The sequence below is a fragment of the Heptranchias perlo genome, chromosome 6, assembly GCF_035084215.1.
Source record: "Heptranchias perlo isolate sHepPer1 chromosome 6, sHepPer1.hap1, whole genome shotgun sequence".
In the NCBI taxonomy this organism is placed as follows: domain Eukaryota; kingdom Metazoa; phylum Chordata; class Chondrichthyes; order Hexanchiformes; family Hexanchidae; genus Heptranchias; species Heptranchias perlo.
The window spans coordinates 58,440,801-58,463,249 of record NC_090330.1 but is presented as its reverse complement, the minus strand read 5'-3'; the positions used below and the strand labels follow the sequence as shown (position 1 = coordinate 58,463,249).

At 41.5% G+C, this 22,449-nt stretch overlaps 1 protein-coding gene across 1 annotated transcript; it reads left to right on the top strand.

The window, feature by feature from the left end:
- Positions 1-14,332: 14,332 nt before the first annotated feature.
- LOC137322534 (G-protein coupled receptor 83-like) lies at positions 14,333-20,283 on the top strand. Its single transcript, XM_067985457.1, has 4 exons — positions 14,333-14,713; positions 15,994-16,119; positions 18,241-18,374; positions 19,662-20,283. The coding sequence occupies exons 1-4, from the start codon at positions 14,333-14,335 to the stop codon at positions 20,281-20,283; spliced, it is 1,263 nt and encodes a 420-aa protein (XP_067841558.1).
- Positions 20,284-22,449: the final 2,166 nt, after the last annotated feature.

The window sequence follows — 22,449 nt, the reverse complement described above, 5'->3', positions numbered from 1 at the left end:
CTAGAAACAATGATCTGGGACAGAATTAACAGTTATTTAGACGAGTGTGGCTTGATTATGGAAAGCCAGCACAGATTTGTTAAAGGTAAATCGTGTTTAACTAACCTGATAAGAGTTTTTTGATAAGGTAACAGATAGGGTAGATGAGGACAATGCAGTTGATGTGGTGTATATGGACTTTCAAAAGGCATTTGATAAAGTGCCGCACGGTAGGCTTATCATCAACATTGCGGCCCATGGACTAAAGGGGGCAGTAGCAACATGGATACAGAATTGGCTAAGTGACAGGAAACAGAGAGTAGTGGTGAACGGTTGTTTTTCAGACTGTAGGGAGGTGTACAGTGATGTTCCCCAAGGGTTAGTGCTGGGACCATTGCTTTTCTCTCTATGTATTAATAACTTGGACTTGGGTGGACGGGGCACAATTTCAAAATTTGCCGATGATAAAAAACTTGGAAGGATAGTAAACAGTGAGGAGGATAGTGATAGACTTCAAGAGTGTATAGACAGGCTGGTGGCATAGGCGGACACGTGGCAGATGAAATTTAACGCAGAAAAATGCGAAGTGGCTCATTTCGGTAGGAAGAATGAGGAGAGGTAATATAAGCTAGAGGGCACAACTGTAAAAGGGGTACAGGAACAGAGAGATCTGGGAGTATATGTGCACAAATCGTTGAATGTGGCAGGGCAGGTTGAGAAAGTGGTTGAAAAAGCATACGGGATCCTGGGCTTTATAAATAGAGGCATACAGTACAAAAACATGGAAGTCATGATGAACCTGGGGCTATGATGATTGACCTCCAACAATCACAACCATCTTCCTTTATGTCAGGTATGACTCCAATCACTCACTGACCACAGTTTTGCTAAAATTCTTTGGTGCCAAACTCAATCAGTTGGTGCCTTGATGTTGATGGTAGCTAAATTTCCTCTGGCATTCAACTCCTGCTTCCCTATCTGGATCAAGGCTCTCATGAAGTCTTGAGCTGTGTGGTTCTGGCAAAAACCTGAACTGAGTGTCAGTGAGCAGGTTGTTGGTGAGTCGATGTTACTTGATGGCATTGTTAGTGGTTCCTTCCATCACTTTACTGATAATTGGAACAAGGCTGATAGGGCTGTACTTGGCCTGGTTAGATTTATCCTATTTTTTGTTGATTGTACAAACCTGGGCAATTTTCCACATTGTCAGGTAAATGCCAGTATCATAAGTGTACTGGAACAGCTTGGCGAGGGGAGTGGTTAGCTCTGATGCACAGTTCTTCGGCACTACAGCCAGGATATTCTCACAGTCCATAGCTTTTGCTGTGTCCAATGCACTTAGCCACTTCTTAATGTCACGTGGATATTGTTTGGACACTGCTGTCTGTGATGACGGGAACCTTGGAAGAAGGCTGAGTATGATTGTTTACTCATCATATTTGGCTGAAAATACTTGCAACCACTTCAGCCTTGTCTCTTGCACTTGTGCTGGGCTCCACCATGATTGACAATGGGAATATTCATGGAGCCTTCTCCTCCTGTTAGTTGCTTGGTTGTCTTCATCATTCTCGACTGGGTGTAGTACATCTACAGCACTTTGCTCTGATGCATTGATTGTGGGACCACATAGCTCTGTAGCCTGCTGCTTTTGGTGTTTAGCTTGCAGGTAGCCCTGTAGTGGTTTCACTAGGTTCATATCTCATTCTAATGTATGCCTGGTTCTGCTCCAGGCACACCCTTCTACATTCTGCATTGAACCAAGGCTGTTCTTCTAGCTTGATGGTGATAAAGGGGTGAGGGATGTGCTAGGCCATAAGGTTACAAATTGGGTGGTATACAATTCTGCGGCTGTTAATGGCGCACAGTGCCTTAAGGCTGCCTGGTTTTTGGCTGCTAGAATTGTCCTTAGTTTGTCCTACTTAGCACAGTGGTACTGCTGCACTATATGATGGAGGATGCCCTCAATGTTGAGATAAGACTTTGTCTTCTACCAATGCTAATGTGGATAGATATATCTGTGACACATAGGTTGGTGAGGTTGCTTCCTCATGTTGGTTCCCTCACAACCTGATGCAGGCCCAGTCTGGCAGCTATGTTCTTCAGGATTCAGCCAGCTCAATTAGTGCTGGTACTATTGAGTTACTCTTGGTGGTAGATAGTAAAGTCCCTTATTCAGAATCCATTGTTTATCCTTTGCTTCCCTTAGAGTTTCCTCAAATGATGTTCAACATGGAGGAATGGTGATTCAGTTGAGGAGAGCTGTAGGTTCCTGGACATTGCTTGAAGTGAGGCAATGAGAGGTATAGAGTCTAGAGTCAATGTTGAGAACTCCCCAGGTCACTGCCACTTGACTGTATGCCCCGACCTCCAGTGGGTCTATCCTGCCAGTGGGACAGGACATACTCAGCGATGGTGATGAAGGAGTCTGGAATGTTGGCTGACCGGGTAGGAGTGGCAAACTTTCTTCCTGAAGGACACTTATGAATCAGTTGGGTTTTTCCAACAATTTGGAAGCTTTCATAGTTATTTTATGTGGTGCTAGCCCACAAATTATCAGATTTTTATTAAATTTAATTTTACAACTTGCCATGATGGAATTTGAACTCACGACCTCTGGGTTTATTGTCCAGCACCATAACCATTAAGGCATGTTATAGAATTACTTTGCCTTGCAGTCCAACCATATGGTCCCTACACTCTAAGACAACAGACTGTCAGTCAGGAAAATTAGAAGTGTAAATTATGTGTTTTTAATTAACTTGTTCTAAAATCAAAAGTGATAGAGTAACTCAGATTAGAAGTGGCAGATACACCAGTATCAAACAAGTACACTCACTATCAATTAAAGATGATGCCCTTCTCCAGCAAATGGGACTTATTTTTTATTCTTGGGTACCATACCTTTGAAAGCTCAGTCAATATCACCTTTTGAATGAAGTTTGAGGAGCTCCTGAGAGGTTGGTGCAGGCAAAGTCTACAGTACTTCAGGAGGGTGCCACTGAAGTATGCGTACTTACTGTTTTTTTTAATTGCACAGATTGTAATACAAAGAATAAACTGTAACAATAAAATGAAGTGCTTACATATATGTACCTCATAACCATAACATTAGCAACTGGCCAAGAATCACTTGCTGTCAGTGTGATCAGACTAACTGATCAGACAATTAATTTGGCCAGCCTGCAAGTTGTTTGTGCATATCCATCTATCAATTGCACAAAATAATGCCTTTGTTAACCCTACATGTAACATAGTCTTATTTCACAGTTGTTACATGAAAGACTCTTTTTGCTTCCATTATTCAACAGACTTGATGAACATTTGAATGAGTGCAGTCTTCCAGGAAGAAAGATCCATCCTTACTCTTATTAATTACTGTTCCTATAGTCTCACAAATTCTCTAATTCTAAGGGATTAGTAGGTAGTACAAATCACCAAGCTAGCACTTATTCAGACACTTGTTTAATTCATGAACATATTCCTGACAGATTATCTTATACCAGCATTACCTTTTAATCAGGAAAATCATCCTTTTATATTCAGTAGTGGTACCCCATACAATTTTTTCTCTAAACGAATGAGAAAGCACAATTAAATGGAACTCCTACACCTAAGAGATGACAGATAACAGCAGTGTTACATTAACAGATTCACTCCTCCTTATTTCAAGTTTAGCACTGTCTGTAATTAAGATTGTAATTAAGATTGTGCTGTCATAACGATAACTCCAGATCTGACATTACTTCACTATTTCTGTCACAATACCATGAAATAGAAAAAAATCACATTATCTCTGACAATTCATTGAACACGCAGATTAGAAAGAATCACAGGTGGATTTTGAACTTGAGGAATGGTTACAACAGGCTAATTTGTGTATCTTGCTGATTCATGCTGGGGTATGGGTCAACAGGAATCAGCCGCCCTCAGGTATGGGTCAAGAGTTACCAGCAAACCTCTGATACCTTGCCAAGGGTGCAATATTGTTTTAATTTTCACTCGTGTGAAACTGCACCTTCAGGGCTATGAAAATATCTGCAATGCCCACAGAATAAATATCAACGCTTTATTAAAGAGACTAAATAAGTTCTCTTATGGTTCAGCAGGTAAATACACTTCCTAATGTGGAACTGAGCCATTCATATAAAGGTCCAAAGTTTGATTCCTCAGTTAGCTAATGGAGTTGAGGCTCTTCAATTGGTCTTATTGACTCTGGGGCTCTTACTCCTGACTGTAACCCAGTAACTACTCCTGAAAAAACATGCATCTATGGGCATCAGGTGAGGATAAGATTTGGATCAATTGTAAACGCTCCACAGTGCAATCTTAGGGCCTGTGATTTCCCAATATGCATAGCCTGTGTGTGTGACTCCCCACAAGTAGTGCAAACTTGGAAAATGATCTGCCATACGTCAACAGGAGTCAGCACTTTTAGGAGAGAAACAAAATTTGGAAAAAAAACCTCTAAGACCACAAATTGATGCCAGGCGTCTGCTTTTGAACGGACCATAGATAAATGTTCCTCATATAAGCCATTTTAAAGCCATCTTTCTTTCAGCATAATACAATGCTTACTTTCCTCTTCTTTTGCTGTATTTTGTAGTTAACGAATACTGTTAATACATTGTCAAACTTCAGATTATATTTTATAACATTGGAAACAGTTTCCTTACCCAATTTAAAAATGGAGGTCTGGAGACAAATTGGTTTTTTTTATTCGTTCATGGGATGTGGGTGTCACTGGCAAGGCCAGCATTTATTGCCCATCCCTAATTGCCCTTGAGAAGGTGGTGGTGAGCCACCTTCTTGAACCGCTGCAGTCCGTGTGGTGAAGGTTCTCCCACAATGCTGTTAGGCAGGGAATTCCAGGATTTTGACCCAGCGACGATGAAGGAACGGCGATATATTTCTAAGTCGGGATGGTGTGTGACTTGGAGGGGAACGTGCAGGCGGTGTTGTTCCGATGTGCCTGCTGCCCTTGTCCTTCTCGGTGGTAGAGATTGCAGGTTTGGGAGGTGCTGTTAAAGAAGCCTTGGCAAGTTGCTGCAGTGCATCCCGTAGATGGTACACACTGCAGCCACGGTGCATCAGTGGTGAAGGGAGTGAATGTTTAGGGTGGTGGATGGAGTGCCAATCAAGCAGGTTGCTTTGTCCTGGATGGTGTCGAGCTTCATGAGTGTTGTTGGATCTACACTCATCCAGGCAAGTGGAGAGTATTCCATCACACTCCTGACTTGTGCCTTGTAGATGGTGGAAAGGCTTTGGGGAATCAGGAGGTGAGTCACTCGCCGCAGAATACCCAGCCTCTGACCTGCTCTTGTAACCACAGCATTTATGTGGCTGATCCAATTAAGTTTCTGGTCAATGGTGACCCCCAGGATGTTGATGGTGGGGGATTCGGTGATGGTAATGCCGTTGAATGTCATGGGGAGGTGGTTAGACTCTCTCTCGGTGGAGATGGTCATTGCCTGGCACTTGTCTGGTGCAAATGTTACTTCCCACTTATCAGCCCAAGCCTGGATGTTGTCCACGTCTTGCTGCATGCAGGCACGGACTGCTTCATTATCTGAGGGTTGCGAATGGAACCGAACACTGTGCAATCATCAGCGAACATCCCCATTTCTGACCTTATGATGGAGGGAAAGTCATTATTGATGCAGCTGAAGATGGTTGGGCCTAGGACACTGCCCTGAGGAACTCCTGCAGCAATGTCCTGGGGCTGAGATGATTGGCCTCCAACAACCACTACCATCTTCCTTTGTGCTGGGTATGACTCCAACCACTGGAGAGTTTCCACTGATTCCCATTGACTTTAATGTTACTAGGGCTCCTTGGTGCCACACTCGGTCAAATGCTGCCTTGATGTCAAGGGCAGTCACTCTCACCTCACCTCTGGAATTCAGCTCTTTTGTCCCTGTATGCACCAAGGCTGTAATGAGGTCTGGAGCCGAATGGTCTTGGCAGAACCCAAACTGAGCATCGGTGAGCAGGTTATTGGTCAGTAAGTGGCGCTTGATAGCAGTGTTGACGACACCTTCCATCACTTTGCTGATGATTGAAAGTAGACTGATGGGGCAGTAATTGTCCGGATTGGATTTGTCCTGCTTTTTGTGGACAGGACATACCTGGGCAATTTTCCACATTGTTAGGTAGATGCCAGTGTTGTAGCTGTACTGGAACAGTTTGGCTAGAGGCACGGCTAGTTCTGGAGCACTACAGCTGGGATATTGTCAGGGCCCATAGCCTTTGTTGTATCCAGTGCACTCAGCCGTTTCTTGATATCAGGTGGAGTGAATTGAATTGGCTGAAGACTGGCTTCTGTGATGGTGGGGATATCGGGAGGAGGCCGAGGTGGATCATCCACTCGGCACTTCTGGCTGAAGATGGTTGCAAATGCTTCAGCCTTGTCTTTTGCACTCATGTGCTGGACTCTGCCATCATTGAGGATGGGGATGTTCACAGGGCCTCCTCCTCCCGTTAGTTGTTTAATTGTCCACCACCATTCACGACTGGATGTTGCAGGACTGCAGAGCTTTGATCTGATACGTTGGTTGTGGAATCGCTTAGCTCTGTCTATAGCATGTTGCTTCCGCTGTTTAGTATGCACGTAGTCCTGAGTTGTAGCCTTACCAGGTTGGCACCTCATTTTTAGGCACGCCCGGTGCTGCTCCTGGCATGCTCTTCTGCACTCCTCATTGAACCAGGGTTGATCCCCTGGCTTGATGGTAATGGTAGAATGAAGAATATGCTGGGCTATGAGGTTAGAGATTGTGCTGGAATACAATTCTGCTGCTGCTGATGGTCTACAGCGCCTCATGGATGCCCAGTTTTGAGCTGCTAGATTTGTTCTGAAGCTATCTCATTTAGTGCCACACAACACGTTGGATGGTGTCCTCAGTGTGAAGACGGACTTTGTCTCCACAAGGACTTTGTGGTGGTCACTCCTACCAATACTGTCATGGACAGATGCATCTGCAACAGGTAGATTGGTGCGGATGAGGTCAAGTAGATTTTTCCTTCATGTTGGTTCGCTCACCACCTGCTGCAGGCCCAGTCTGGCAGCTATGTCCTTCAGGACACGGCCAACTTGGTCAGTAGTGGTGCTACTGAGCCACTCTTGGTGATGGACATTGAAGTCCCCCACCCAGCGTACATTCTATGCCCTTGCTACCCTCAGTGCTTCCTCCAAGTGGTGCTCAACATGGAGGAGGACTGATTCACCAGCTGAGGGAGGGCGGTAGGTGGTAATCAGCAGGAGGTTTCCTTGCCCATGTTTGACCTGATGCCATGAGATTTCATGGGGTCCGGAATCAATGTTGAGGACTCCTGGGGCCACACCTTCCTGACTGTATATCACTGTACCGCCACCTCTGGTGGGTCTGTCCTGCCGGTGGGACAGGACATACCCAGGGATGGCGATGGAAGAGTCTGGGACGTTGGCTGAAAGGTATGATTCTGTGAGTATGGCTATGTCAGGCTGTTGCTTGACTGGTCTGTGGGACAGCTCTACCAATTTTGGCACAATTCCCCAGATGTTAGCGAGGAGGACTTTGCAGGGTCAACTGGGCTTGGTTTGCCTTTGTCGTGTCCGGTGCCTAGTGGTCTGATGCTGGGTGGTTCGTCCGGTTTTATTCTTATTATGACTTTTTTTAGCGAGATTGTACAACTGAGTGGCTTGCTAGGCCATTTCAGAGGGCAATTAAGAATCACCCACATTGCTCTGTGTCTGGAGTCACATGTAGGCCAGACCAGGTAAGGACGGCAGGTTTCCTTCCCTAAAAGGCATTAGTGAACCAGATGGGTTTTTAACGACAATCCAGTAGTTACTGATACCAGCTTTTTTTAATTCCAGATTTTTTTAAAAATTAAATTTAAATTCCCCAGCTGCTGTGGTGGGATTTGAGCTCATGACTCCAGATTATTAGTCCAGTAACATAACTACTATGCTACTGCACCCTTGTCTATGGGTTCAGACCAGGTTCATGCTTTAACAGATCTTCAGAAATTAGACAACATACCAGCGTTAAATGCAATAGTTCACACCATTGAGACTTTAATCATGGATGATTGACAGCCTTGATTTCAGAGATGTATGCACAGGTTAAATAGTAGAGAAATTTTCATAGACATTTGCCAAGGTTGCAGATCTTAACTGTATGGATAAACTAACATTTGCCTTGCCACATCATACAACATTGTATCCTGAAGGTCTACGAATGACTGTTTCATTCAAAAGTCCTGGACATCAAAATGCGTAAGAAATATATTCTAAAAAGAGTAAAAAGAGTATTTAACTGCTTGTGGACCTAATTTCTTTAAGTATTGTACTCAGTATTTTGTTCGTCTTACTGCTCCTGTCTAATACTCAACCTGTAAATAAATCTGACAATTCATTTTACCCTGTATACACAGTTGTAAAGGGTGATAGTTTCTGTTTTTCAAAAGTCAGGAGAAAGTGGTGGGTATCCTCCTTAATTTTTGCTGTACTATATACTACCATTAATGGGTAATTATTAATCCTGAGAATGTGACTCCATTCGTGGGACTTATAGGGGTGAAAGGTATTGGTTCATAGAAGACTCAGTCTGCTTATAGACACCACCTTTTCATCAAGAACATAATACAAAGGTGTTGGGAGAAAGCCTGAAATGTAACAGTATACATGTAAAGGATACTTACAGAGTACTGAAACAACTAAATACTTTAATTCTGATTTTGTTATTCAATTTATACAATGTTTTAAATTTATAAAGTGAAGTGTTCTGTTGTCAGGTCAGTATGGATTTTGATTAGCACTGGTTGGATCAGGAGAGCAAACTGATAAAATATGCTAACAAATTGGTAGCAATCAATCTAAAGGCACAATTATTTCTAAATAAGTGGTACATACAGATATACATATTTCTAAATTAGTGGTACATACAGATGTACATATTGAGTTGATTGTATATGAGGAATGAGAGAATCAGTGGGTGTTTAAACTCTTATACAATAAAGTAGGCAATGCAACTAAATAGTTAAAATAAATAAATGGAAAGAGCTGTATTTCCTACATTGACTTGTTATATTTTAATTCTCTAAGGTATGTAATGACAATTCTGTGGAGAGTGAATTGCCAGTCAGCACTATAGAATGAATACTGACCAATCTACATTAAAGATACACTTCACACTGTGTTGTACCTCTGTCAAACATCAGTCCAGTTAAGTACAGATAATGTAAAATCAGTTATTGCTTTGTGTTTGCAGACATATTTGACAGTCACAAGCCCATTATCCTGAAATATTGAGTTTTCCTGAGTGTTATGGATTTTTGCATTTTTTGCATTTGATATTTTCCTGTTATGCTCCATATTGAGGTTTTGTCAGTAATGTCACCTGGCCTCAGAGGGATTGTTTTTGTAAAGTTTTGTTTAGATAAGTTTAGATATTTACTAATTTGCATTATTTACATTGGATTCAAGTCAGTTTGGATTATATTAGTCTCAGGTGAATTTTCTCTGTCTTCACGTTTACTTATTTCTGAAAAAGGCAAATTAAAAAAAAAATGTTCTTAGTGTATGAGTGACACTGGCAAGGCTGCATATTATTGGCCACCCCTAGTTACTCTGAGAAAGTAATGCCAGGCCTTCTCCTTGAACCACTGAAGTCTTTGTGCTCATGGTCTTCCCATAATGTACTAGACAGGAAATTCCAGGAATTTCCAGTGACAATAAAAGAACGGTGAGGATGGTATGTGACTTGGAAGGGAACTTGGAAGTGATGGCGTTCCCATTATATTATTGCTCTTATCCTTCTTGGTGGTAGAGGTCGTGGGCTGGGAAATGCTATCGAAGTGAACTTGGTGAGTTGCTGCAGTGCGTCCTGTAGATCATACATATTGTAGCCTCAGTGCACCAGTGGTGCAGGGGATGGATATTGAGTTCAGTGGCAAGTGTGCTGATCAGGCAGAAAGCCCTGACCTGGATGCTGCTGACCTTTGTGAGTGTTGCTGCAGCTGGACCCATCCAGGTGAGTGGTGAGTATTCCATTACACTCCTGACTTGGACCTTGTAACAAACTACATGTGATCGTAAATAATATTACGATCAAAGGAAAAGTCCAGGATGCTCAAGTCAAAATGTTATACTTCAGAGCTTAATGAAATCAATCAGCAACTGATAGGACCATTTACTGTAACTTGGACAACTCCAGATAAGTCTTAGAGTACGTTACCATTTTGAATTGTGTAGTCAACTGCCAGGGCCTACAGAGTGCAACATGTAATTGATTCAAAGTGTCAATAGCTATACTGGCCACCAATTTGATGTAGTATCAGATAGTGCAGACAAAACACTTTGGTCATGTAGTGGATCTCCCTCCAATTGTTTTTAAACAGTAATTTTGTTCTAAAACTTTACTGAATTTTCTAAGGAAATATTGTTGTACCTTCTGAGTCATTGTCATTAAACCTGCTGACAAGGGCAGCGCTGTTGTTGTTTAGCGAACAGGCCTCTACCATGCAGAGGCTGGACGCCAACTCTCCAACACCTCCTCCTATCTCTCCCTGGACCATGACCCCACCACCAAGCATCAAGCATAGTCTCCCAGACCGTCACTGACTTCATCTCCTCTGGAGATCTTCTCCCCACAACCTCCAACCTCATAGTCCCCCAAGCCCACACAGTCTGCTTCTACCTCCTTCGCTAGATCAACAAACAGGACTGTCCTGGCAGACCCATCGTTTCATCCTGTTCTTGCCTCACGGAGCTTATTTCTTCCTATCTTGACTCTATTTTTTATCCCCTTGTCCAGTCTCTTCCGACCTACATCCACGACTCTTCTGACGCCCTCTGCCACTTCAACAGTTTCCAATTTCCCAGCCCTAACCAGCTCCTTTTCATCATGGACGTCCAGTCCCTCTGCACCTCCATTCCTCACCAGGATGACCTGCGGTCCCTCCGCTTCTTACTTGAACGGAGGCCCAACCAGTCCCCATTCACCACCACCCTCCTCCGCCTGGCTGAGCTTGTTTTTACATTGAACAACTTCTCCTTTGGCTCCACTCACTTCCTCCAATCGAAATGTGTCACTATGGGAACCTGTATAGGTCCTAGCTATGCCTGCCTTTTTGTGGAATATATGGAACATTCTTTGTTCCAGTCCTACACAGGCCCCTTCCCTCAGCCCTTTTTCCGGTACATTGATGATTGCATCGGTGCCATTTCCTGCTCTCGCCCCAAACTGGAAAATTTAATCAACTTTGCATCCAATTTCCACCTTTCCTCACCTTCACATGGTCCATTTCCGACTCTTCCCTTCCTCGTCTTCTCTGTCCCCATTTCTGGGGATCACACTTTGATTACACTTCATCCCAGCTGCCTCCTGTAAGGACTCTATTCCATTTTCCCAGTTTCTCCGTCTCCATTGGATCTGTTCTGACAATGCCACCTTCCACACTAGTGCTTCTAATATGTCTTCCTTTTTCCTCAACCGAGGATTCCCCTCCACTGTAGTTGACAAGGCCCTCGACTGTGTCCATCCCATTTCCCGCACTTGTGCCCTCACCCCTTCCCCTCCCTCCCAGAACCACGATAGGGTTCCCCTTGTCCTCATTTTCCACCCCACCAGCCTCCACATTCAACGTATCACCATCCGCCATTTCCGCCACCTCCAGCATGATGCCACCACCAAACACATCTTCCCCTTCCCTCCCCTTTCAGCATTCCGAAGGCACCGTTCGCTCCGTAACACCCTGGTCCACTCTTCCATCATTCCCAACACCCATTCTCCTTCCCACAGCACCTTCCCATGCGAGCACAGGGGATGCAACACCTGCCTTTTCACCTCCTCCCTTCCCACTGTCCAGGGCCCCAAACACTCCTTCCAGGTGAAACAGTGATTTACTTGTATTTCTTTCAATTTAGTTTACTGTATTCGCTGCTCACGATGCAGTCTCCTCTATATTGGGTGGACCAAATGTAAACTGGATGATTTCTTTGCTGAACATCTCCGCCCGGTCGCTTGCCATTTTATTTCTCTGTCCCAATTCCACTCTGACCTCTCTGTCCTCGGCCTCTTACAATGTTCCAATGAAGCTCAACGGAAGCTTGAGGAACACCAGCTCATCTTTCGATTAGGCACTTTTCAACCTTCTGTACTCAAAAGTGATTTCAATAACTTCAGATCATAACCACTGCTCCCATTTTTTCAAACAGCAGGTCATGGTTCTACTGTTGCCATTTACAGCTCCTCTAGACCCATCTTTTGTTTCTTTACCACCATTATCATGCTTCCTGCCTTGCACCATCATCCCTTTTGACATTTAATCACTCCTGCCCTCCACCCTACGACAGACCTTCCCTTTTGCTCTTTCCTCCCCTCCCCTTCCTCCTCCTTTTTGCCTGGCTCACTTGCTTAAAAACTGTTAAATCATTAACTTCTTCCAGTTCCGATGAAAGGTCATTGACCTGAAACATTAACTGTTTCTTTTTCCACAGATGCTGCCTGACTTGCTGAGTATTTCCAGCATTTTCTACTTTTATTCTGAGTCTGTGATCTGATATAGACTGAATTTCAATTAACAAACATTTTCTGCTTTAGGGTACTTCAAGCACCTTCATGATTGGGAATTTCCTAATTTAGCTACTTTTCTGGAGGGAGTTCTATTAAAATGTCACCTTCTCTATTTTTTAAAGGCATTACAATCCACCCTCCTGAAACTTTACACTATTTCTGTCATACACCTATCCAGAGGAAAACATTGCCAAGCAGGATTCAAAACTTTCATTTTGATCTGCCCTCACCTGGAATAATCCTCTGCACACCTACCATTCTAGCTCCAATGGTTTTTAAAAATTCATTCTCGGGATGCTGGCAAGGTTGACATTTGTTGCCCGTCCCTAGTTGCCCTTGAGAAGATGGTATTGAGTCTTCTTCTTGAGCAGTTTGGGCATAGGGCTAATGATAGTGGGTGGTAGGGGTGGATAAAGACCATACCTTGGTCACAATTACTTTCATACAGCGTTTGCAGCAGTGGCAGAAACAAAAATAGCACCGAGCTGCAACCATTACACCAATTAGACTGATCTTTAGGAGTCTGTGACTGCCTAGGACTCCATATGACGTAGGGCTTTTAATATCCGTGTTCAGAATTTTTAATCTTTAAAATTCTGTACTGGGTCTCAGAACATTCACCCCCCACCTCCGCCCCAAACCCAGACAGAGTCAAAGCAAATAATAAGTCTTCTGATGTCTGGTCCCATCTATTGGATTTAATAAGATTCTACTGCCTCCTATAACGTAAACGCGAAGACAGGAGTGGGAGTAGGATTCCCTCTTGCATGCACACCCACGCAAACAGACTGGAATACATTTGTGAACAAAGGGGAACCTGTGGAAGGCAAACGGAAGAACCGTAAAAAGATGCTCCAGAGTTTTATAATACGTGTTTTCAAATCCAGGGCAAGTCGATAGCGATTTAACAAAGGTGATCTTATTTCGTTTGGAGATGACGTCGGCGTCAGTTGTACGGCACAAAGAACCGAACTGTCTTGATAAATGAAATTCCTCATGTATTAACATGAACGGCTACCTGAAATAAAGATTATTTATTTCATCTGAGACCAATGTCATTGATGAATTACTGTGGACTGGTTGGGGAATGCGGTGTGGTACCTCTGCAGTTTAAAAAGTTACTGCCCTGTTAGATTCTAGTGAGAGGTGCAAAAATAACCCCGCTCGTTCCATTTTTATCAAAATGATACTTTTTGTTCACGGCGAAAGTGAAAATTAAAGGAAGGGGTGAAATATAACACAAACCACAGAATAGGGAAAGACTGTTGAAACGAAGACTGTATCGCGCCTCCTCTCCATTTGAAACAAAATGATATATACCTATTATATGAAACAGAAAATAAAACACAATGTGAAGCTCTGCAGGTCCTAAACAAAAAAGGAGCGCTCATTGACGAGGAAGAGACGTCATCGTGTTTAAGAGCCCGAAGCATCAATTGGCTACAGTACGTGTCACCATGTGCGTGGGTTCCAGCTTGGTTCATATAAAAAAAAGCTCCCAAAACAGTCACTCAACAGCAGTAAGATGTTAGATCACGGCACTGCGAGAATGGTCAGCGACCAGAAACCACACTAACACACCACAAATTGAGCAAACCTTCAGGACTTTCACAAGGCGCCGCAGAAGGGTTCCGACCTGCAAACCGAGATATTTCAATGAGTGGCAAATCGATTTCTTATTTAACGTCGAGCTGTTCGGATGCCTGCATCACAACAACTTTTCAGAAAGCATCAAGAAGCAATAGTTTGCCGACCTCTGACGTGTTCAAATACAAGGGAGGCTTTTTTGTATTTGAATAATGACCCGTTACATGTGGCGCTCTCTTCCCTACTTGGCCAATGCTTTTCAAAGATCAAACGACTTATTTAATATCAGCTTCCCCCAGTCACACATTATGTCTAACAGGTCGAGTTTCTTTCCCTGGGGCAACTTTACTCTGGATGATTGGGAGAGCTTTGTGGACTCGGCAAAATACGAGGCGGAATCCCAAAATGCAACCGTCAAGGCTTTGCTTATTGTGGCATACTCGGTTATTATAGTGATCTCTCTCTTTGGAAATGTCCTCGTGTGCCAGGTCGTAATAAAGAACAAACGGATGCATTCTGCCACCAGCCTGTTCATTGTTAATCTCGCTGTAGCGGACATCATGATCACCCTTCTTAACACTCCCTTTACTCTGGTAAGACTAAAATTATTTATTGGACGGGGGCATATACTGTTTAAACATCATTCCTTGCATTGTTCAAATACCCTGAAAAAGTTACACAAAATCAGAAATGCAGATAACAACAACTTGCATTTATATAGCGCCTTTAACGTAGTAAAACATCCGAAGACGCTTCATAGGAGGGTTATCAGACAAAATGTGACACCGAGCCACATAGAGATATTAGGAAAGGTGGCCAAAAGCTTGGTCAAACCTGATAACTATACTTCTGCCACGAGACCAAACGTAGTACTTGAGGACAATTTGCATACAGAAATATTATAGGGCATGGATTTTCTTACGTTTATTAGCTTGGCACGAGGTCTACAAATACCCTGCCTCTACCAAGTGGTTGCATATTCTTCACTAGTCTACCACAAAATAAAAATGGGATACAAACCACAAGTAAGCACTTTTGATAACGGCAAAGTCTTGACTGTGTTCTAAAACGTCCATTTGTATTCCTTACACTATCTCTTACGGTACATCCAATCCAGCTACATGCACACCTGGTTAAAAACAATTATTTGTCCATCCTAATCTAGACCTTTTCTGCATTTTAATCTCAATTAAAATATTGAAGATTTTAACTGTGAACTGTGTAGATTACTGTTTTGTGTCCCACTCAATCACTTGTGCCTTTGGAATACTTGAATAAAGTTTTCCCGTTCTTCTCCAACGCGTTATTTAAAACATTCGTAGGTAACAAACACCCGGTGACAGGTATAGTGTCTATTTTTAATCATGTGTTCGACTTAATTTACGGTAAATTGACGTGCAAGTGAATAGCATAGGTAAATAAAACAGGGCGACTAACAGTAATTTTGAAATACAAAGTTGTCCCAAAACATAATCTAAAATCTTGGTAATTCTATTTTGTAATGGCATGCAGCGTATTCCTTTTATCGTGCAAATGTCGTTTTTACAACTTTTAAACTTTATTAACAATATAAACAATCATTAATACAATGTAATGTTAGTAAAGCAATTCTGGTAGTTATTAAAATTATTCCTCAATGTACAGTAAATAAACTGTGCATTTCTCCTAGCTGTGAATTGAACGAAACAATACATATTTTTAATGTCTTAGAGCGTAAATTTTGTTCCCGAGTCACATTTTCTGACTCGCAGATGGACACCACATATTTATACAATAACAGCGAACAGACATAAACAGTATTGTTTGGCATATGTCTTTGTTTTTGGTATGTGAATGATTGTATGAGTAATCATCTGGTGTTTTTGATTGACAGGTTCGGTTTGTGAACAGCACTTGGGTTTTCGGGAAGGTTATGTGTCACATCAGCCGCTTTGCTCAGTACTGTTCCCTGCACGTCTCCGCTCTCACCTTGACAGCCATTGCCCTAGACAGGCATCAGGTACTGATCAGCCTTTCAAAGATGTCCACATATATCTCCGAGGACATTTACATGGACCTATAATGTCCTTGGAAACTCTTTGAGATTCCCAGTCACCAATTGTTGCACAAGACTTACACTTTGCTGGTCTGAAAAGTACTAATATTCAGAGCTTTTCACTGTTATTTGGCCGATTTTAAAGCATACAGTGCCAATTTTCTCAGCAAACACGAAAAAGGACCATTTAGAAATGTTAACGTTGGGGACAAAGGATTTTCGATGTATAAGATGAATGTTATCCCATAATAATGTTCTTTAATTTAGTTTTCCCCCCAACTGAGACATATAAAATTAAGAGTTTGTTGAAGTCATTAATCTAAAGTAAATAATACCTGGCAAAGTTTCCAGAACAAACACTATTTGCCAGTTACCAGGATGTATATATACTGGAAATGGCTGACTGAAATAATCGGGGAGGTTAGTAATTAATGCATTTTATAATCATAATGAAGAGACAAAAGTTGGCTTTGCATCGACTGTTACATAACGTATCCCACAAATGGGCATACCTCTAAAACCCATATTTCCAGTCAATTTCCATGAATTATAGGTGCAACGCTAGTGCAACTTTTCTGTCATTTCAAAGTAATTTCCAATTTAAAACAATGCAAAAGTGATTGTATAACCCCAGAGTCGGTTCCAAACAAGACAAGATGTCCGATCCCTTTGAGGATGCCATCTCACATCGCTGTGATTGACATCACATGTAGTATAACTCTTGTGCAATGTCATATTATGATCTGAGATCGATAGCTACAATAACCATAGATTTTTCATTCTAACTGTAAGCAGTCTCCTAAAAATAACACCTAATTGTATAAAATTTCTTAGGCATAGGATCTGAGGATCCCTATAGTGCTCCTTTCTACATCAGGATAGGGTTTTTGTTGCGTCAGATCCCCGCAGCTGTCGAGCAAACTCTTATCCTTGCTGCAGCCTAACCCCCGCTTCAATCTTTTCCCAGTTAACAAGCGTAGTGTGAACCATTCATCGAACAGTTTGCACCTAGTTACCAAGCTAAAGGCAAACGAAAGCAGTCAGTATTTGCAGCATTACATTTGTTTAGAACTGAGTCATAGAGTAACAATCAACGCCTGGGGCGGTGCCGCTACTGCTATCCCCATGAATCAGTTCAGACTGACCTTCCTGGTGCTGTTCATCTATTGGGTGCTGAACATCTTACAGTGGTAACAGAGTCTCTAATGTAAAATGGAAGCAGAGCCTTGGAATATTATTAAATGTAAAATATTCTTTTACAACATAAACCAGCAGCTATTGACAATAGTGTCCTTTACCATTTAAGGCGCATTCAACACATTAAATTGTCCATTAATTCAATTGTTCTTTAATTCAATTTCTTCTTCCTCTTTTGGTCCATTCCCTTTCTTATTTTCCCTTGCCCTACTATATAAATTATTTTGGAGCTTAGTTGATTAAATGTAAAATAAAGACGTGCAAAATCACAATAAAATATTTAACAGCAGTCCAGTTGTAAGAGGTGGCTTTCTGCCGCAGGAGCTTCGACTGGTGTCGGCAGAAATCTTTTTTTGTTTTGAGACTATAAACATAGCGATACTGCAGCTAAAGATCAGACCTACTCCAGTATCAGGTGCAGCCTGGCACCAACTAGAACTGCACAGAGCTCTGCGAACTCGTACTTACAGTAGTAAGTCAGCGTGATTTTAAAAAGTATTCAGGAAGCCCATTTGGTGTCAAATCCTTTGGATCTTCCAGGCGCTCTTCTTTCGTAGTCAGGTTGGGACCTGTAATTGATTTCACTTTTAAAAGACCAGAGGCTCTGAAATATGCCGTGTGTTACCAATGCGCAGATGCCTACAGCATTCATTTGAAAATCCTACCCCCCACTATTTTAGTTGAGGCACTAATTTGTGTAATTTAAATGGGCTAGTATCTCCAGAAAAACATTGGAGAGTAATTTCTGGCAAAAATGATTTGCTTTCACGGTGAAATTATAAGGGCTGCAAAAGACAAAGTGGAAGGTTTGGGTTAGTAACCATATAACATAAAATATTGGCTAAATCTTTTATTTATATCAGAAGTTAATGGTCATATTTTGTGTAGGTGATCATGCATCCTTTGAAGCCACGCATGTCAACTGCCAAGGGTGTAATTTACATCACCACCATCTGGATTATGGCCAGTTGTTTCTCCCTCCCACATGCTATCTATCAGAAGCTCTTCAAATTTGAATACAGGTAAATATTCAGAGATCGATTATCTTGATTGACCTCCATGTTTACCTTCAATAACTATGGAATTTGAATATATTGTTATGTTTGGTGACACTCTTGGTTCAGTGGTAGTACTCATACTTCTGATAATATATATGAGCAATTTGAGACATGACATATGGTAAGTGTAGCATGCTTTGGAGGAGCAATTGACTTTGGGCCTATGGTTCCCAAAGCTTTGCAGCACTGGGGGTTTTCCTCACCTAGTGTCTGGGTCTGTCGTAGACTAATTGATAAGAGGTAGATTATCGTGGTTAGTCATCAACTTCATTATTATTGCATTATGCCACTACCAGGATGGTAGATGGAAAATTAGATGGACTTTACTCTTATTGTGTCTAGCAGTTCCTATAAGTCAAAGACTTGAGCACATAATCCAGACTGACGCTTACATGCGGTGCTGAGGGAGTGCTGCACTGACAGAAGTGCCTTCTTTCAGATAAGACATTAAACCGAGGCCCCATCTGCCCTCTCAGATGGATGTAAAAGATCCCATGGTATTATTTGAAGAAGAGCACGGGAGTGCTCTCAGTGTCCTGGCCAATATTTATCCCTGAACCAACATCATTAAAAATGGATTATCTGGTCACGTATCTCTTTGCTGTGGGTGGGATCATGTTGTGCACAAATTGGCTGCCATGTTTCCTTACATTACAACAGTGACTACACTTGAAAAGTACTAAATTAGCTGTGAAGCACTCTGGGATGTCCCGAGGCCATGAAAGGTGCTATATAAATGCAAGTTCTCTCCTTTTTTTTATTTCATTCGATGAATGGTTAACTTTAAAGTCTTCATGAAAGTATCATAATTTTATGAGCAATATCCTTTGATAACTGTTCTGTGTAATGTTAACACTAAATGAACCCAACATGTAACATTCATTAGTTGTTTAGACGGACTGCTTAATCACACTATTTTGAAAAGTATCCGGGGACTAAAGCATACTTATCGTCAAATTAAATTCACCCATTCAATTCAAATATATTTGTCGACCAGAAACTGTTAAAACTAAATGTAAAAGTCATTACTATCATCATAAGTTCTGGTAAGAAGGATTTGTCTACAGAATTCAGTTAAGTGCTAGTAATTGATTTCTGGTTATCATGGTAAATGGGTGGAATGATGGAACATAATGTCCAAAACACCAGTAAAAGTCCCACGTTCGTGTAATAATAATGCCATTTGACTTATTTAGTTACCATAAACCATTGATCCCACTGATTACTCTATGTCTTTTTTTTATATTGCAGTAAAGAAAAAATTCGGAGTTTGTGTGTCCCAAATTTCCCAGAGCCGGCAGACCTGTTCTGGAAGTATCTGGACTTGGCCACATTTATCATGTTGTATGTGCTGCCCCTTTTAATCATCACTGTCACATACACCACAGTTGCCAAGAAGTTATGGCTTCGCAATGCAATCGGGGATGTGACAACAGAGCAGTATTTTGCACACCGACGGAAAAAGAAAAAGACAATTAAAATGCTGATGCTGGTTGTGGTAATATTTGCTGTCTGTTGGTTTCCTCTGAACTGTTATGTAGTCCTCATTTCTAGTCAAACCATTCGCACCAACAACGCACTCTATTTTGCTTTCCACTGGTTCGCCATGAGCAGTACCTGCTATAACCCCTTTATCTATTGCTGGTTGAATGAGAGTTTTCGCTCAGAACTTAAATCTCTCTTGAATATATTCAGAAGAGAACGTGGAGTGCAGAAGCCCCCCCGCTCCACGGCCCCTTCTTACAGGCTAGCCTGGCCTGAACAGAGCAACTTCAAGAGGGGACAAGACCCTCAGAGTCTTCGCTCCAACAGCAACATCCAGTCAGGAAAGACAGATATTTCATCAGTTGAACCAATAGTTGCTGTGAGCTAGAATAGAGAGAGTTCTGCCATTTACTAATATCATGTTAAAAGAAAGTAGTATTATGTCAGATTGTAAAAAGCTGATCCATCACAGTGGCATTGTACAGAATTTTTAAAGCTTTACTAAGAACACAACACATTTGAGGATAGAGAATTGTTTATCTAATGTCTTAAACACCAAAATATATACATTTCTCCAAAACATTCATAACTGACAATATGAAGATTAATTGGTCTCATTGCCCAGACAAGGGAGGAGGAGGGTGGGATTCTGGCAGGCTTCTTGTCCAGTGATCTGCGTTGGAAAGGGTATATGTCAGGTGAAGACAAATCAGAAATTGCTGTGATGCCTTCAATAGTTGAATAGGCCACTGACACTCATAAGTGAAGAATACCAACTTAGGTAAAGAATGACAGGGCTGCTGGAATCTGTGGAATAGTCAGTGCCTTTAAAATTGAATATATGAATATTAAGAAGAATAAAACAGCTTAATGATTGATGTGAGTTATAAATGATTATAAATAACAAGCTGAAAGGGATCATATTTAAAAGTGGCTTCTAATAGAATCTTGCAAGGGTAAAAGGTAGTATTGGTAAAGCATTTAGATGGTATTGTCAATGATATGCAACGGACTGTGCAGCCACCAACTGAACAGGCACTAATGAATTATTTAATGTGAAGACAGATGACCCAAGTTTTAAACAGGTCATCCAGCATTATAGGGTAGATTTAACAAACTTGTGCTGCCATTGCAGAGCTTCATGTGTGAGGACCACGTATCAGGAATTCAGGCACGGATGTCAGCAGGCCCCACTGGATTTTCCATCGATTCATTTTAATGGTTTGAAAATCCTGTGGGGCTGATTGACCTCTGTACTTGGATTCCTGATATGTGCTCTAGGTGCACAAAGTTTTAAGCTGGAATTGTTAATTTGTAGAATCTACTCACACATGCTTCAGGACTTGTATTTAATTGTATTTGTTTACTGAAACCAAACTCTCAGAGGCTTACTCTGTTTTTAAATCTATTTATAATGTATAACCTGAACTTCATTTGTGTGCAATCTTTGTTCATAGATATTTTAGTTATCTATAAAATATCCTTCTTTTAAAAAAAAATCAAAATTCTGACCACATGCACATGGCGGAGAAGGGTAAATGCTGCTAATTAAGTACTGGTGTGTTTTTTTTGATTGACTGCTGATAACTTCAGTAGCCACATATCCAAAGACCCTGCAATTATTAGCCAGTATAGCTGGTTAATATGATAACATAAACGCACACACCCACACCCCACACCCTCCACTAACTCTGGTAGTGCATTCTATAACCTCATAATCCTCTGTGTAAAATGTTTCTCCTGCTCTCTGTTCTAAATCTCTTACATTTAATCTTATATTTATGTCTCCTCATTCTAGACCCCTGTTCAACTAGAAATGGCCTGTTTCCATCATCTCTATCCCATACTTTCATAATTTTAAGCCTCAATTAAATCACCGGCATTTTCCTCTGTTGTAATGAAAATAGCTCCAATTTTTCAAGCCTCTTCGTTTGTATTTCCTCATGCCAGGCATCATCCTAGTGATTCTGCACTGTACCCTGTCAATTGCTTCAACAGCCCAAAACTGCACACAGTACTCCAACTGTGGTCTGACGAAGGTTTTATATAAATTCACCATTACATCTTTACTTTTATATACTTGCCATAAAACCCAGTATGCCATTAGCTTTTTGTTTAAATGAACTTGAGTTATATATACTTGAGATGCTGCTTTTGATGTCTTGTGAACTTGAACCACAAATCTCTCTGTTCTTCCAGATTACCCAGCCTTTCCCCTTCAAAGTATAATTATTACTTTTTTTTTTACCAAAATGTAGCATCTCACATTTACTGACATTGAATTCCACTTTTTTGCCCATTCCACCATCTTATCAATATCTCTTTGCAACTTCCTTTGGTCCTCAGTATTATTTACTATGTCTCCTTTGGACATTGCTCTCTCGAGCCCTATGTTCAAATCATTGATGTACACAGTGAATAGAAGTGGTCCCAGATCAGAACGCTGTGGAACACTGCTACTCATTTCCAACCACTCTGAGAAATTGCTCATAACTCTACTCTGCTTACTCTCTTTTAACTTGTTTTTAGTCCAATTTGCTACCCTCCTCCTAAT